Source organism: Notothenia rossii, assembly GCF_949606895.1.
Source record: "Notothenia rossii genome assembly, chromosome: 11".
NCBI classification, from domain to species: Eukaryota; Metazoa; Chordata; class Actinopteri; order Perciformes; family Nototheniidae; genus Notothenia; species Notothenia rossii.
Window position 1 is genome coordinate 43551172 of NC_136910.1, and position 14157 is coordinate 43565328.

At 40.5% G+C, this 14157-nt stretch overlaps 1 protein-coding gene across 2 annotated transcripts in view; it reads right to left on the minus strand.

Annotated features, from left to right (window-relative positions):
- LOC307025215 (mediator of RNA polymerase II transcription subunit 13-like) overlaps positions 1–10087 on the minus strand; it is an 83169-nt gene extending 73082 nt beyond the window's left edge. For both annotated transcript variants that reach the window (XM_079659842.1, XM_079659841.1), the window contains exon 1: positions 8615–10087. In XM_079659842.1, the coding sequence (XP_079515968.1) occupies positions 8615–8686 (72 nt within the window). In that variant the 5' untranslated portion in view covers positions 8687–10087. The remainder of the gene's footprint in view (positions 1–8614) is intronic.
- Between the last annotated feature and the right edge of the window lie 4070 nt (positions 10088–14157).

Below are 14157 nucleotides of genomic sequence, written 5' to 3' on the forward strand. Positions count from 1 at the left end.
CACTCATGAACTGTATGAAGACATTCCCTGTCAGCACAGCAGAGTGTGAGAGGAACTTTAGCCTTATGAACAATATAAGCTCAGACAAAAGGGCTGTACTACTGATCTCGAACATATCAAACTTGATGATGATTAATATCAACGGCCCCCCTACTTCTATGTTTGATCCTCAAAAGTATATGAGGACCTGGTTGAAGAGACACCGTGCTGCCACTTCTATGCGTTCAAGGCAATGCGGTGTGAAAACTCCTGCAGAAAGCAAGTCTGTCTGGAAAATACTGTAATATGAGCACTTACTTAGAAACCCAGCACTGGGTTGAGAGAGTCACTTTGGTTTTCATGGATATGTTGTAAAATGTATATATTTTTGTTCATTGTTAACTATATATTGTTGTTTTGTAACATATCGTTTTGAATTTATTGTTGAATTATTTGAATGATGATATTCAATATTTGTGGTGATATTTATTTATATATATATATATATATATATATATATATATATATATATATATATATATATATATACACTATATTGCCAAAAGTATTGGGTCACCTGCCTTGATGTGCATATGAACTTAAGTGACATCCCATTCTTAATCCATAGGGTTTCATATGACGTCGGTCCACCCTTTGCATCTATAACAGCTTCAACTCTTATGGGAAGGCTTTCCACCAGGTTTAGGAGTGTGTTTATGGAAATATTTGACCATTCTTCCAGAAGCGGCAACTGAAGTTGGATGAAGAGACTGGCTCTCAGGCTGTGCTCCTAATTCATCCCAAGGGTGTTCTATTGGTTTGAGGTCAGGACTCTGTGCAGGCCAGTCAAGTTCATCCACACCAAACTCTGTCATCCATGTCTTTATGGACCTTGCTTTGTGCACTGGTGCACGGTCATGTTGGAACATGAAGGGGCCATTCCCAAACTGTTTTCTAAGTTGGGAGTATGGAATTGTCCAAAATCTCTTGGTTAAATTACCTCACAAATGCGCTTCTGGAAGAATGGTCAAAAATTCCCATAAACACACTCCTAAACCTTGTGGAACGCTCTGCTTATTTATATAACAAATAATTCACTCATGAGAAGGAACGACAGATGTCCCGTAATGTAGTGGAGTAAAAGTAAGATATTTTACTTTGAAATGTAGTGGAGTAAAAGTAAAAAGTCCCCCAAAATGGAAATACTTAAGTAAAGTACAGATACTTCAAAAAAGTACTTAAGTACAGTAACGAATTACATTTACTTCGTCACTGTCCACCACTGTGTGTAAGTAATACTGAGTAACTATACTGGGTTAATATTTTTGGGGTGAACTAAATAGAGTATGTCACTATAAAACAGGGCGATAATCCTTTGCACTATGGGCTGCTTAAAAAAAATTGCAAAACTAAGAGTATACCCACTTTTCCAGGGACCACTACACCACTGACAGTAGCTATTGACAGTAGCTATTGACAGTAGCTACTGACCATGCTACAGCAGTGAGCAGCAGAGGTGGGGAGAGGTGGGGCTATGGCTTCATTGTTATCAGGAAATGATCGTATAGGGCGTACACACTGAGCTGTTTGGCCCCCCAGAGCGTTCCATTTGCAGATCTATCCACCTTGGGACCCGTTATCGTTTGCGGGGGTCCATTTCCGCGTTTCCGTTACGGCCTCGTGTGAACGAACGGGCTATAAGAAAGAGAAAAGTAGCGGATACAACTGTTTGCGTTCTCGTGTAAACAGCACCTAAGCTGTTGTTTGCTTACTACGTGGGAGTGGCAGCCAATCAGAGCTTTAACACTAGAGTCCACTGCACTTCTGCCAACATGTTCAACACACACAAAATCTTATGTAATCCAACTCAAGTCCTCCTCTCCTGTCCATTCACTCTTTACAACAGATACACTGGTACCATGCCATGTTCTCTTCCAACACTACCCTGCCTAAACACTTATCCCTGCATCTCCTTCAGTCATGACTGGTAAATACTCCATCAAACCCTTTGGGTGTCACTTCTATACTGGAAAGTCCATTTATCCTATGATGCAAGCCAGGAGTGAAATTGTACACATTTGCATATGAAAAATCATGGATGTCTGCCTAATTCAAGATGAGAGAGGGAGAGTGCCGTTTGGCAGCACAGGGAGAATCAATGCACCACAAACGGCTGTGAATCAACAGTCTGCATATAATGTGTTTGTTCTAATCAAGTACCCGTCTGATTGGTTGCAGATAATCTCTCAATGGAACATGAACACATGATAATTAGCATTTGCAACAACACAGTAGCCAACAGTAATGTTTTCTCTCTCCCCTTGTTGTGCCGCTCTAAAAAGACACCCTTTCACCTAAGTGTGCTCTAACTGCATTTGAATCCCAGCCAACCACGATATTGGCAAAGCTGTCTGGCTTGCAGACCATATTTGCCCAGTGCAGTATCTACCTGTAAAGAAATTATCTAGAGATGGCTACAGATAGTATAATGGCACAGAGAGGCATCATGAGACAAACGCTTTGTTTATAGAAATGATCTATCAATTAAACATGGCTCAGAAGTGTAGCAGAGGAAGTGTAGCAACACACATCCAAAATGTAATAGTTTGGAGGAAAGTGATTTAAATCTGTGAGGGAAAAAAACACATTTGGAGGAATATGTCTTGCTACATGAGACAGAATAACTGTATTCAGCTGTGGTGGAAAAAACACTACAGTGTTTAAGGGGGTCTTTTGTGCTTTCCCTTTCCTGTAGTGTGTTATATATTTTTTTTTTTATGCATTTAACTGGTCTGTAAAGGCTAGAATCCCGAAGTTTCGTCCAGAGGGAGTTTCTCTTCCACACCCTCTCCCCCTGTCTGAAACGCCTCCATTGGACTCCTTTGTTTACATCTGAAACGAAATGACATCACTATGTAGCGCTCACGCTTGTATTGGCCAGTGCTCCAAGACATTGTGCTTGATAGGCATCTCCAAGCGGCTAACCAGTCACAACAGAGCCGGCAAGCTAACAAATTAGAGCAGACTAGGCTCTGATTTCAGACAGAGGGTGAAAAGAGGTGCTGCAGCACAGGAAGTATGAGAAAAATTATTTTGAAATTTAAAGCATGGAGACATGTCACAGTAGACACTAAATACAAACATGAGACCTGAAAATGAGCACCATAGGGCCCCTTTAGGAACATTATAGTTTACTTGTGACTTAATATAATGCTGCCATATACTTTTTTACACTTCAATTATCATCAATAAACAGGTGACAAAAATAACTTTTGAGCGATTCCAGTCAAAAAACATTTTTTTCATTAAATCATTAACTATAAGTGCACTTATGTTGATAACAGAAAAGTGATCTAATACTGATTTCAGAGGACTTTCATTTGTAATGTATTTGTACAGAGTAGCATTATGATCTAAACTCATCTTTCACCACAGATTCTTTCTATTTATCTATCACAGTCTATCAGTCTGCCAGCTAACTAGCTAACTTTTCAGCAATCACAAGCACTTGGTGGCACCAGCTCCTGGCCATTCCTCCAATACTCCTGTCCCGCTCAGCCTTCTGTCGCCCTGCTCACATGCAGGAACACCAGCGGGCACTAAGAATAGATCACAGCTGGCACTGCAGGGCTTACATATTTCACACTCAACCCACCGTGCTCCAAAACACTCCAGCCCATCCCGGCCCACTTCCAGCTCCGGGACCAGCGGTGGTTCCCTTCCTCCCTCCCTCCTCCCTCCCTGTCCATCTTTGAACCGTTCCTCACCTCTGTGAGAGGGCAGTGACAAGCCTGCTGCTCAGATAAGATCCATGACCACACTCATGGGAGAATTTAATAGAAAAAGGTTGTGTAGTAAAAACAGAAGGCAAGAGTGAGCAATCCTTGTTCACAAATCATGTTGTTATGGCAGCAAACTATTTGAGGAGCCTGTATGTCTGACACACAGAATGCCATGTTCACACTGGTGGGGCACCGCCGGGTTGAGTCCTATTGCGATGACAAGGGATTCCCACAGTAGTGACAGGGGCAGATTAGGGGGAGGCGCCACACGCAGTCTCAAGGTGAAGCCAGTGCTAGCTGTCAAAATTGCAAGCGAGCGGAGCCAAGAGCACAGGTTGGGCGTTGGGGGTGGACTGTGGAGTGAGGAGCAGGCAGATGGAGCTGCTCCATAGGGCACAAAGCACAGGACTGGGGGTGAAGCCTCGGAAACCTGGACGGATACTCTCCTTGTGTACGAGGACGCTGGCAGGCGTTCAATGTCATCTGAATATTAATTACACTTCATAGTGATGTTTACTTATCAGTCCTTTTCATCACATAGTCCCATGAATCTGGGAATAATCTTTAATGCATTACATGGAGAAAAGGTCCGGTGAACAGACAAAAAATAACAATAAATTGATCCTGCTGACAAGTAGTGTATGTTTATTTATTAGGGCCCGAGCACGGAGCGCTAGTTTGTTTTATTGTTTGCCTTGCATAGCATTAATAGTACCCAGATATTTTGGAAATCATATAGCTTTTTTTTTTTTATAAATGAAGGTTTGTATGTGCTTTTTTTTTAAAAGTCTTGTGCCTCTTGATAATTTTAATATCTAATAATGATATTTTGGAAAAAATATATATATTCATTACAAATAGCCATGACATGAAAACACTTTTTTTATAAGAATGCTTAAAATCTGGTTGTTCAAGTATTGTGAATGGAATATTTTACAGTTAAAAAATAAACTGTGTAAAAGTCAATGGTTGGCAACAGTTTGAACTTTTGTGTATTACAATATCTTATCACTACATGTTACCAATATCTGCAACATGCCAGAATTACATGTAAATTAGCATTCATTTGTTAGTCAAGTTCTAATTAAGTTAACTAGCTCTAAGGTTATACAATCAAGCAACATTTTTCGACAAATTAGACTTTTTGTGCTAAATAAACATAAAAATATATAATGTTGGTATCCTGTCAGCGCAAACAACACACAGACCTGTATAAGTCCAACTTTATTGATTATTTGGCCCAGCAGATCATGACACACACTTCATCCAACCTCTGCTTCTTCCTAATACCTTAGCATGCTTGCAATATCCACCACCATTAATAACGAGGAAATGCAAACAGCCTATATTAAAAAGGCACCTTCCCTGATTACCTGATTCTTCTTACAAGGCACGGCCACTCACCTGCCATAAATCAAGACACATGCTGTTAATGGTATTCTCTCTGCCTCATCTCCGAGCACTTTATTTCCATAGCCAACAGTAGCATCATTATTATACATGCAAGATCTCTATTGGAATACAGTTTGGCTAATGAGCACCTCTTAGTTGATCACATTAGACCTCCACTTGAGGACACTTAATTACCAGTGTTGCACTCTGTCGAGGGGACAGAGGAAGTCCTTTAATTAAGGGCGCTGCATTCTACCTATGTTTGTACAGGCCTGCGTCTTTGGGATATAGGATGTATTAAAAAAACTGAATAAAATGAGATAAAACATGCAATTGTGGCTGGAAGATACTGTGTGTGTGCATGTGTGTTACATATGTTTGTGTGTGCATCTGGGTGTTTATTTTTTGGTTCCCGTCTCCGTGTTGGTGAATGCATCCGTGTGTGTATTTGTCTGTGTATAATGTGATGGGTGTTTGAAGTTTGTCTCCCGAGTCTCGCTGGTTTATAGTGTTTACAATATACACACACACACGCACATACACGCACACACTGAGGCTTCCTGCGTCGTGAGGATCTCGACTGTCTCCAAGCATTTCATATTCAGGCTGGGACTCTGGCATCATAAGAACCGGCCCAGTCCACAGAAAGATGACTGTTTTCTCCCTCTCTCTCTCTCTCATTACATTCCTCTCTCTTTCATTTTCTCTCTTGCTCTGTCTCACTCTCACCATTTCTCACTCAAAGAGGCTGAGGCTAGCAGTCAGGAAATGCACATCAGTCATAATACTTTCCTAAAATGAAAACAGATTCCGCTGCAGTCTCACTCACTCCTTCCTCGACTAAAAACCTTCCTCTGTTTCTCCTCTCGTCCTCCACCCTTCCCTCCTCCGTCACCACTTTAAATTAGCACACGAGCTCAGATCTTTTCTCACACTTAACAAGGGTCTTGTTTGCTTTCTGCCACAGATGGATGATCAGCAGCAACACAAGGCAGTTGTTTAGTGGGTTGTGCGATGGCAGCAATCTCAAGTATGTGACACCGGCCTCACAGAGCGCATGACACTAACCTGCTGCATCCTCATAAAGTCCCACAGTATGTGTAGTTATACTTTCTAAAAAGGCACTTTTTATTGATGCTGGTTGCAAAGGCACACGGTTAAACAGCGAGGGGCGAGGTTATTGCATGTAGGAATGCTGTTTAACAGGCTGTCATACCAGAGCACTTGCCAGTTAGCCATGAGACCTTTTTGTAAGAAGATAGCCAACATGACCTGGAGAAAAAGGTTAGGAAATGTCAACCTTAGACATTTCATTCTTTAGTTATGCATTCAACTGATGAATATTATAATTAGCCATTTTTTTCGGTGTGTAGAATATCAGAAGAACTGAAGAAATTCCCTCTAGTTTCCTATACACAAAGGTTACATCCTCAAGTTGCTTAAGTGTTTCTGCAACAAATTATAAGTGGTGATATGGAACCAGAAAACAACTAAAGCAATAAATCCTATAACATACACATTATGTTGGATCAATACTCCCACCTGCATTTAAGATAACAAAACTTCAGCCAACACTTCTTAACTCATGTAGCTCAAGTATGTCATTTTCAACACCAGGATGCAATCTGCATCCCTCAGTCTGTCTCTTTGTCTTAGTCCCATCCTCTAACCAGGACACTTGGAGTGTCATTAGTGCTTTGTTCGCTCTTGGACTTCCCTGTAGGAGCCCTGCCAGTGAGCAACCGCTGTGGCACTAGCCAGTCATAAATATTCTCAACAAGCCAGCTGATGGATGATCTCTTTCTCCCTCGGTTTGAAAGGGATGTTCGCAGGGCCAGCACGACGGCAACAACGCCAGGGTGAGTGAATGAAAGCTTGTTCCACGAGGGGAATCACCTCGACTGAGACGTTGACAGAGGCGTAATCGCTGTTTTCAAGTGTAACATGTCAGACTGAGAGAATTTAAGAGGGCTGATACTGGAGCGCTGTTACGTTTATTTCAGCGTCAGTGCACAGAAATTGAAACAAGATGCTTTTAAATAGCAAAATATACTATTTTGAGTGAATCACAAAAACTACTGAAATACATAAGAAGGAATAACTGCTGGTAGTTTGTTTGTTAGTTTGAAAGCTGTGATGACTACAACGTTTCCTTTTGTCCTTTAAAACAACTATCAACATTTTCACTATGTGACACGTGTTTCCTCATTTTTTTTAGTGCTGTTGCTGGTGGACAACCTGCATGATCACCTAAAAAACCCTCAGGACCCCTATGTTGTTGTGGTTCTCAGCCGCCTGTGCCTGAGCTCGGTCTACCGCATGCCTTTCCACTTGGCTGCCTGTTGTAGTAGGACAGTTAACTCGCTGATTGCAGGATGAAAACTGTGAAAGCACACTGCTCAATCTCCTCCACCCGCAAAACCAGTGACTACTGCAAAAACGATACTGCCTAAAAGAAAACACCTTTTTCAGATAAACTGAGTGTGAAAGTGTTGTTTCCGCTGTGTGCTTGTTATATGCTACTGTCTGTCAAAATCTTATTAACCTTCCTCTGGGAGACATTATTATCACAACAATTTGTATATGGCTTTTGTGCATGCTTGTCCATTTATATAATCAAAGAACATTGTCACTAATCTTCCCGTTTATAACCTGGTGAGCCATTACTGTAGATCATCACATCAAACTATTTTTCCTGAAAACCTTTTTATCATTCTCTGGCTGGAGAAATATTTGACACAGGCAGCTGAACGCCTTCTCTCCAAGTTAGTTGCTTGGCAATGCAACAGAGTTCCTGCTAGATTTCCAGTGAAATTATTATTTATAAAGAGGATCAGGATAAAGGCCAGATCAAACTGTGCTCTTGATGGTGAAAAATGAGAGTTAATCTATTGTTTATCTGCTCAACCCATGCCAGTACTGTAAAAGCATGCCAAAATTAGTGGTCCATTTGTTTTGGTAGCATTTGAAATTGTTATTTTAAGCATTATGTGGGACGTTTTTGGTTTGAATCACATAATAAAGTGTTAGTATTTTTTAAATCATGTTGATATGAGCCTCTGGGCTGAGATGTGTTATTATAACAGTCCTAGAGGTGCAATATGGTGCTTTTTCTCGGACCATTAACCCGTGTTAATGATTACCGAATAACAACACCAGAACGGTTCACCTTTGTACAGCAGACACACATGTAAGCGTGCCTCCCACGGTCTTATGACTTGTCAATCACAACTGGCTGTGTGTGTGTGTGTGTGTGTGTGTGTGTGTGTGTGTGTGTGTGTGTGTGTGTGTGTGTGTGTGTGTGTGTGTGTGTGTGTGTGTGTGTGTGTGTGTGTGTGTGTGTGTGTGTGTGTGTGTGTGTGTGTGTGTGTGTGTGTGTGTGTGTGTGTGTGTGTGTGTGTGTGTGTGTGTGTGTGTGTGTGTGTGTGTGTGTCATGCATGATTTATTATGGATACCGTACCAGAGAGAAAATGTTGGAGTGGCAGTCCTCAAGGCTTGCCCCGTTAGCCACCCAATTCGCTGTTGTAGTCATAATCGTCCGCCGTTGGGGTCGTCAGCGCTGGGCATGTCGAAATCCTACATCGGTATCAAACACCGAGCAGGGCTGACAAATAGGTTCCCGTAGTCTGCCGAAACAAGCAGGCTTAACACCTCACAAGAGGTCCAGATAATAGACTCGGGATGGTCGGGCAGAGGAATGGGCGTATTCAAAAAGAAGTGCAGAATGCATCCATGAAACCCCAGCGGATATAATGTTGTAATGTAAATCCAAGCGTGTGCGGGAATCAAAACATTGCTACAAACCAGGTCAGACGATTCCAAATGTGATCATTGTCAAAGGCGGAGAGCACAGCAATGTATCCATTTCAATCCACACACAGAGGAAGATCAGGCTGTTTCCATATCAGCCTTTCCGCTAATAGTTTCATCATTAAATGAGCATAATCCATGGGGAAACGACTCCTTTTTTTCTTCCGCGCCGAGGAACAGCCCCCAAAAATGCGAAATTAAGAGTCCGAACTTCTTGTTAAAAATACCACACGTTCTCCGAAAACAATTAACTTAAAGCCGAGACATTACAGGCAGGATATCGGATTCCGTCTGCTCCACAAGCTGATGCACCACTTGTGATAGTTTTCGAGAATTGCATGAGCTATTTATAGCCTTCTTTCTTACCACAACCGTTCCTCTCACAATGTAGCTCAGTCTGCCTCGCACAAACAGGCGAGCAGCAGGAATGTTTAATCCCTCTGTTGCTCTTCAATTAAACGGACCGCAGACGAGGGGTCGCTGGGGAAGAAAACCCCCCGGTGCTCCTCCGTGGCAAGGCGGACAAAGTCGAGCGGGTTCCCGTGTAACCCCCCGAATCATGAGTCAAAGCGTTCAGACAAGAAAAACTATTCTTACTCTCCACCACCAGGAAAACGACAAGCAGGCTTCTGTAGAACGAGGTTTGAAGAAAAAAAACCTTCCTTCCTTTCAGTTTTAAATCATTACGAAACGTCCTCGCGCGGCCACAACAGCCTTAGTCTTGCAGACAAAAATTTGGTTTTTTTTTTTCACAGTTCAAGCCAAAGTGACAGTCCTTGTCTGGCGCCGATCGTTGACATAATGTTGCATGCTGCAGATATCTTCTTCATAAACCACCGCGATATTTAAAAAAGCGAATCCTCATCCTTCTTCGTCGGGGAAATGGTGATTTGATTATTGAATTAAATCCTCAAACATGTGCAGGGTTTTTCAGCGGAGACTGCTTCCTCGTTGTTGATCTCTCGGAGCGTGTTATTGAAATGGTAAATACGTGTGGCTCGAATGTGTCATCCTCACCCTCTGTGTGTGTTTGCTTTACGCGTAGCGCCGCTGGAGCATTTTTTTTCTTTCCGCGCACGATCGTCCAGCCTACCACGCATTGTAATGTAATGGCGGTCGGAAGCGTATACTACCGAGACTCGCCTTCCCATTTGGCCAAGTTTGTGCTCACGTGATCACCAAAGTCTGGGATTACAGCACTGTTTAGGATCTCTGATGTGAGACTGGATGCAACACTGGAGAGGATGTGCTGACAGTCAGCAGTTCCTCGACTGTTTCACTCTTTGTTGTTAGGTTTCTGCCTGTCTGTTTATTCAAAGTGATTGAAGAAAGGTTATTGTATATGGAGATGTTTGCTGTGATATGCATTGGTTATGTAGAGATCTCACAACAGAGGATGTGAGAGAATAGAGGTCAGAATGACTTACTGACAGGGGTGTAAAGTAACTAAGTAGATTTACTCAAGTAGCCTACTGTACTTAAGTAACATTTTGAGTATTTCAAAATGTAGCTGCTTTCTACTTCTACTCCACTATAATTCAGAGGTAAATCGTGTTTTACTCCTATACCTTTATTTACTTTGCAGATTTTGATTAATGATGTGAAATATGATCACCACTTAAATAAGACTTTTGAGTATTATAGAGTATATTTCACAAGCTATCCAGCAGTATGCAAGGTCATTAAAACTAATTGAACATTCCTCCCCCCCAATCTCTACCCCCATGTCACCAAAAAATATGTATTTTGGTCACATGTAGTTATTTTTAGTTGTATTTGTTATTTGGTCAGTTGTATTTGAATCTGTCCTTATCAATGTTTTCCTATTGACAAATAAAATAAATTACAATTTCCACTGTAAAATTCATTGTTCATATTAACAGCCCAACAGAGAATTACGAGAATTAGTTTCCCTCAGCTTTATGGAGCATATTGCATTTTCAAAATAGGCTTTTTGCTTTTATATCACCAGATAACAGTGTTCTTTCCAAGAATATAAAATAAATTACAGGCAATAAAAGGAACCATAAAAGTTATGTTGCAGCATTAACATTTTGGTGGAGGAATATGAACTCTTAATTCATTTTGTTGCCCTTAATGTAGAAATATATACATTTACTGAGTCACTTCAAGGTTGCTAAACATCCAAAAAATCTCAGAAATAACAATGGGACTTATCATAACTGTATTTGTATCCGTCCTACTATCCAGTCATGTGTGCCTGATGCATTGTCATATTTATGTAGACATATTGTTGGAGGATTTGTTTAAACTATAAAAGCTTTAGGTCTTCTCTCAGTTCTCAAATATTGCAGGTGGAGCCCTTTGAGGATGAAGAACAAAAGATTATTAATACAGCTCCCGTTTCCTGAGGTAGACAGAAGAGGCCATCCAGGAGTCCGTGCATCAAATATTTGTGCTGTTATAAATTATTTATTTTATCATAAATATGTGCTATATATGGTTGGGTTTCTCCTTACGTTTGGACTACAAATGTAACTGGATTTGCTGGTTTTGGCTTCAAACTGCATGTCTTTAAATGTGTTCACATTATTTTCTTTTGACCAATTAGGGAATGTATTTGGTAGACAGGTTCTTCTCAATATATGAATATTAAAATATGCTAAATTAAACAGTGGTTTGTCAATGGCGGCAGACCTTTGCACATGGATCCCCCTAGAGGTCTTTAAAATTGTTAAAGGTCCCATGTCATGGCCATTTCCACTGATCATAATTCCATTGTTGAGGTATAATAAAATAGATTGCAATTTTCCAAACTCACATTGGGTTGAATGGGCTTTTTCATTCAGGGTCATTTTTTTTCTTAAATGCCCCCACTCTTTGATAATTATCTTAATCTTTATGCTAATATCAAGCTTCATGGATCTATTTTAATGTCAGTGTGACTGCATGAACACACAGTTGAGCCTATATGTTAAACACTCAGTTAGTGAACCTTCAAACAGTGACAGGAGAAGTTGATTTACCTTGCCAGGTTTTCCACTGAGCATTATCATATAAAGGAGACAACTATTTTTTAAGCAAGAGCCATCTTAGCCAGGTAAGTACATGACAGAGAATGTAAATGTTGCAGCATGGGGAGTTTCACATTTTCTCACAGACACATTTGAACATCAACCCACCATCATGTGATGTGTATAAACGGATGCATAGTGGCAGTAGGTTGATTTCTGTTTTATAATTTATAGGATGTGCAGGCTGCATTTCTCCTAAGTGTAAATCTAACAGAGCTATTTATAGACATCTGATATTCTTTTAGCTGCCATACATCTCTAGAGAAGATCATTATATACTGACATATCCAATACACTCTGATATAAGAACAATTCTGACATTAATCACTTCATACAGCTTTATGTAGTTGAGGAAACAGCTTGCAGCTGGTACATATCACCAGAGAAAGGGAGCATTTAGTCCAGTGATTCCTCTTATATCTGAAAAGCAGGGAGGGGAAGATATGAATCAGATGGATGAGCGAGGGCTTAGCCTGGCAGTTATTGATCCATTTGCTCCAGGAATGATCCAGAACTCATTTAGAGACTTTTTTTCCTTCCTTTTGTTCAATACATTCTCAAAGGCTTTCAAAAGACTCTCGCACACATTTGGGCTCACTTGGTGCGGAGCTGATAGCCAATAGATGCTATCAGTTTGAATACATCTATTTCAATATTTCACAAGTCTTCTCATCAGGCCCCCCCTGACTGAACTGTGTGTGAAGAGAAAAGATGCATTACTGTTGTGATTAGAGATAATGTGTTTGTCTAGACCATGTGTTTAGTCTTGTTTAGGATAAAGTGGATGCGTATTTGTGTGTTTATCTAATGTTTGGCTCTGTAAAAGTATGTGTGGGTCTTTTATTTATTCTTCCGTAAACGGACAAGATGAGGTAAATACACTCGTGAATTAATGCAGATGTGTATTCAGGTGGCACAAGTCTTTTTGTAGCACGTAAAATATGTTATTTACTCTTTAATTGTTTTAACAGTTTTCCTGTAAAACTTTCAGTCTGATTAAAACCATGTTGGTCTTTTTTTCCTCATAACCTTGGGCTCTCTAAAGATTTAAAAGTATTAGCTGGTTTATTAAAGCCCCTAAAAACATGCATTACAAATCGTTTAGTACTTCTTTTAGTAGGATTAAAAAAGCAACAAAGCTAAAGTTTGGGGGCGGGGGGGATTTTCTGTTGGTATTATTTCTAATCTGCTTAATCAGCAGCCAAAAGTGAAGACATTAGCGTCAATTGGTTTCATGTTTCTAATTCAGAAACACATATTCTTCTATACAATAATAAAACAAAAAAGTAATACATTAACAAATAAGTAGTTTAAGTTGAATATATGGTTTGCCCGCTAAATCTCTTGTTTTCTTAATGTGTGTTAGAGTTTATAATGGAACAGTGACTTCCTGTTTACATAGTCGATTGCCTTTGATTGGACCGAACTTACATGTCCTTATGCTGTAATTGTGCAACCAGATGTAGTGGAGTAAGAATTATAACTTTGTGATTAATTGAAGACTAGCTTGTGCCACTAAATCCGGGACTCTCTCTGTGTGGTTTGACCTGATTTGATTGACAGCAAACTACAACTGTCAGCTTTTCGTTTTAAATGTTGTTAAATCCTGCTTGCTCTTGAACGTACACAACCTTCAATTGTTCTATAACTACTCCATATTTGGCAGTAAATAGTGTGTGTTTGTTGTGTCCCATCACTCATAGTAGCTGTATGAGAGATTGTGCTTTAATGGCCTTCAATACGTTACAAATAGGTCATGGTGACAAACACTGCTTCTACATGTTTTTCTACATGTTTTGCATACAGCTAACTGTTGGTGTGCTCATTATTAATTTAGGACGAGCACATTGCAAGGGATTATTCTGGCATGGATATCGAGGGGTATTTATTCATACCCAGAGAGCAATGTGTTTCTTTTAAGAACAAGCAGTAGCTTGCAGTATCTTCATTAGTGATTGATGGATCACCGTGTGCTAACACACCTAGCAGCAAATTCTCTCCATAAAATCAGATGAGAGTTTCTCCTCTCTCCACGGCTCCAGTACCTCTCTGGCATTTCCTGGAGCGCGGAGAGTCTGGCTGAGAAGAATAGATGGTGTGCATTATAATGAACATGGGCTGACACCGCCTCATCCATCATTCCACCCAGGAAAATTAT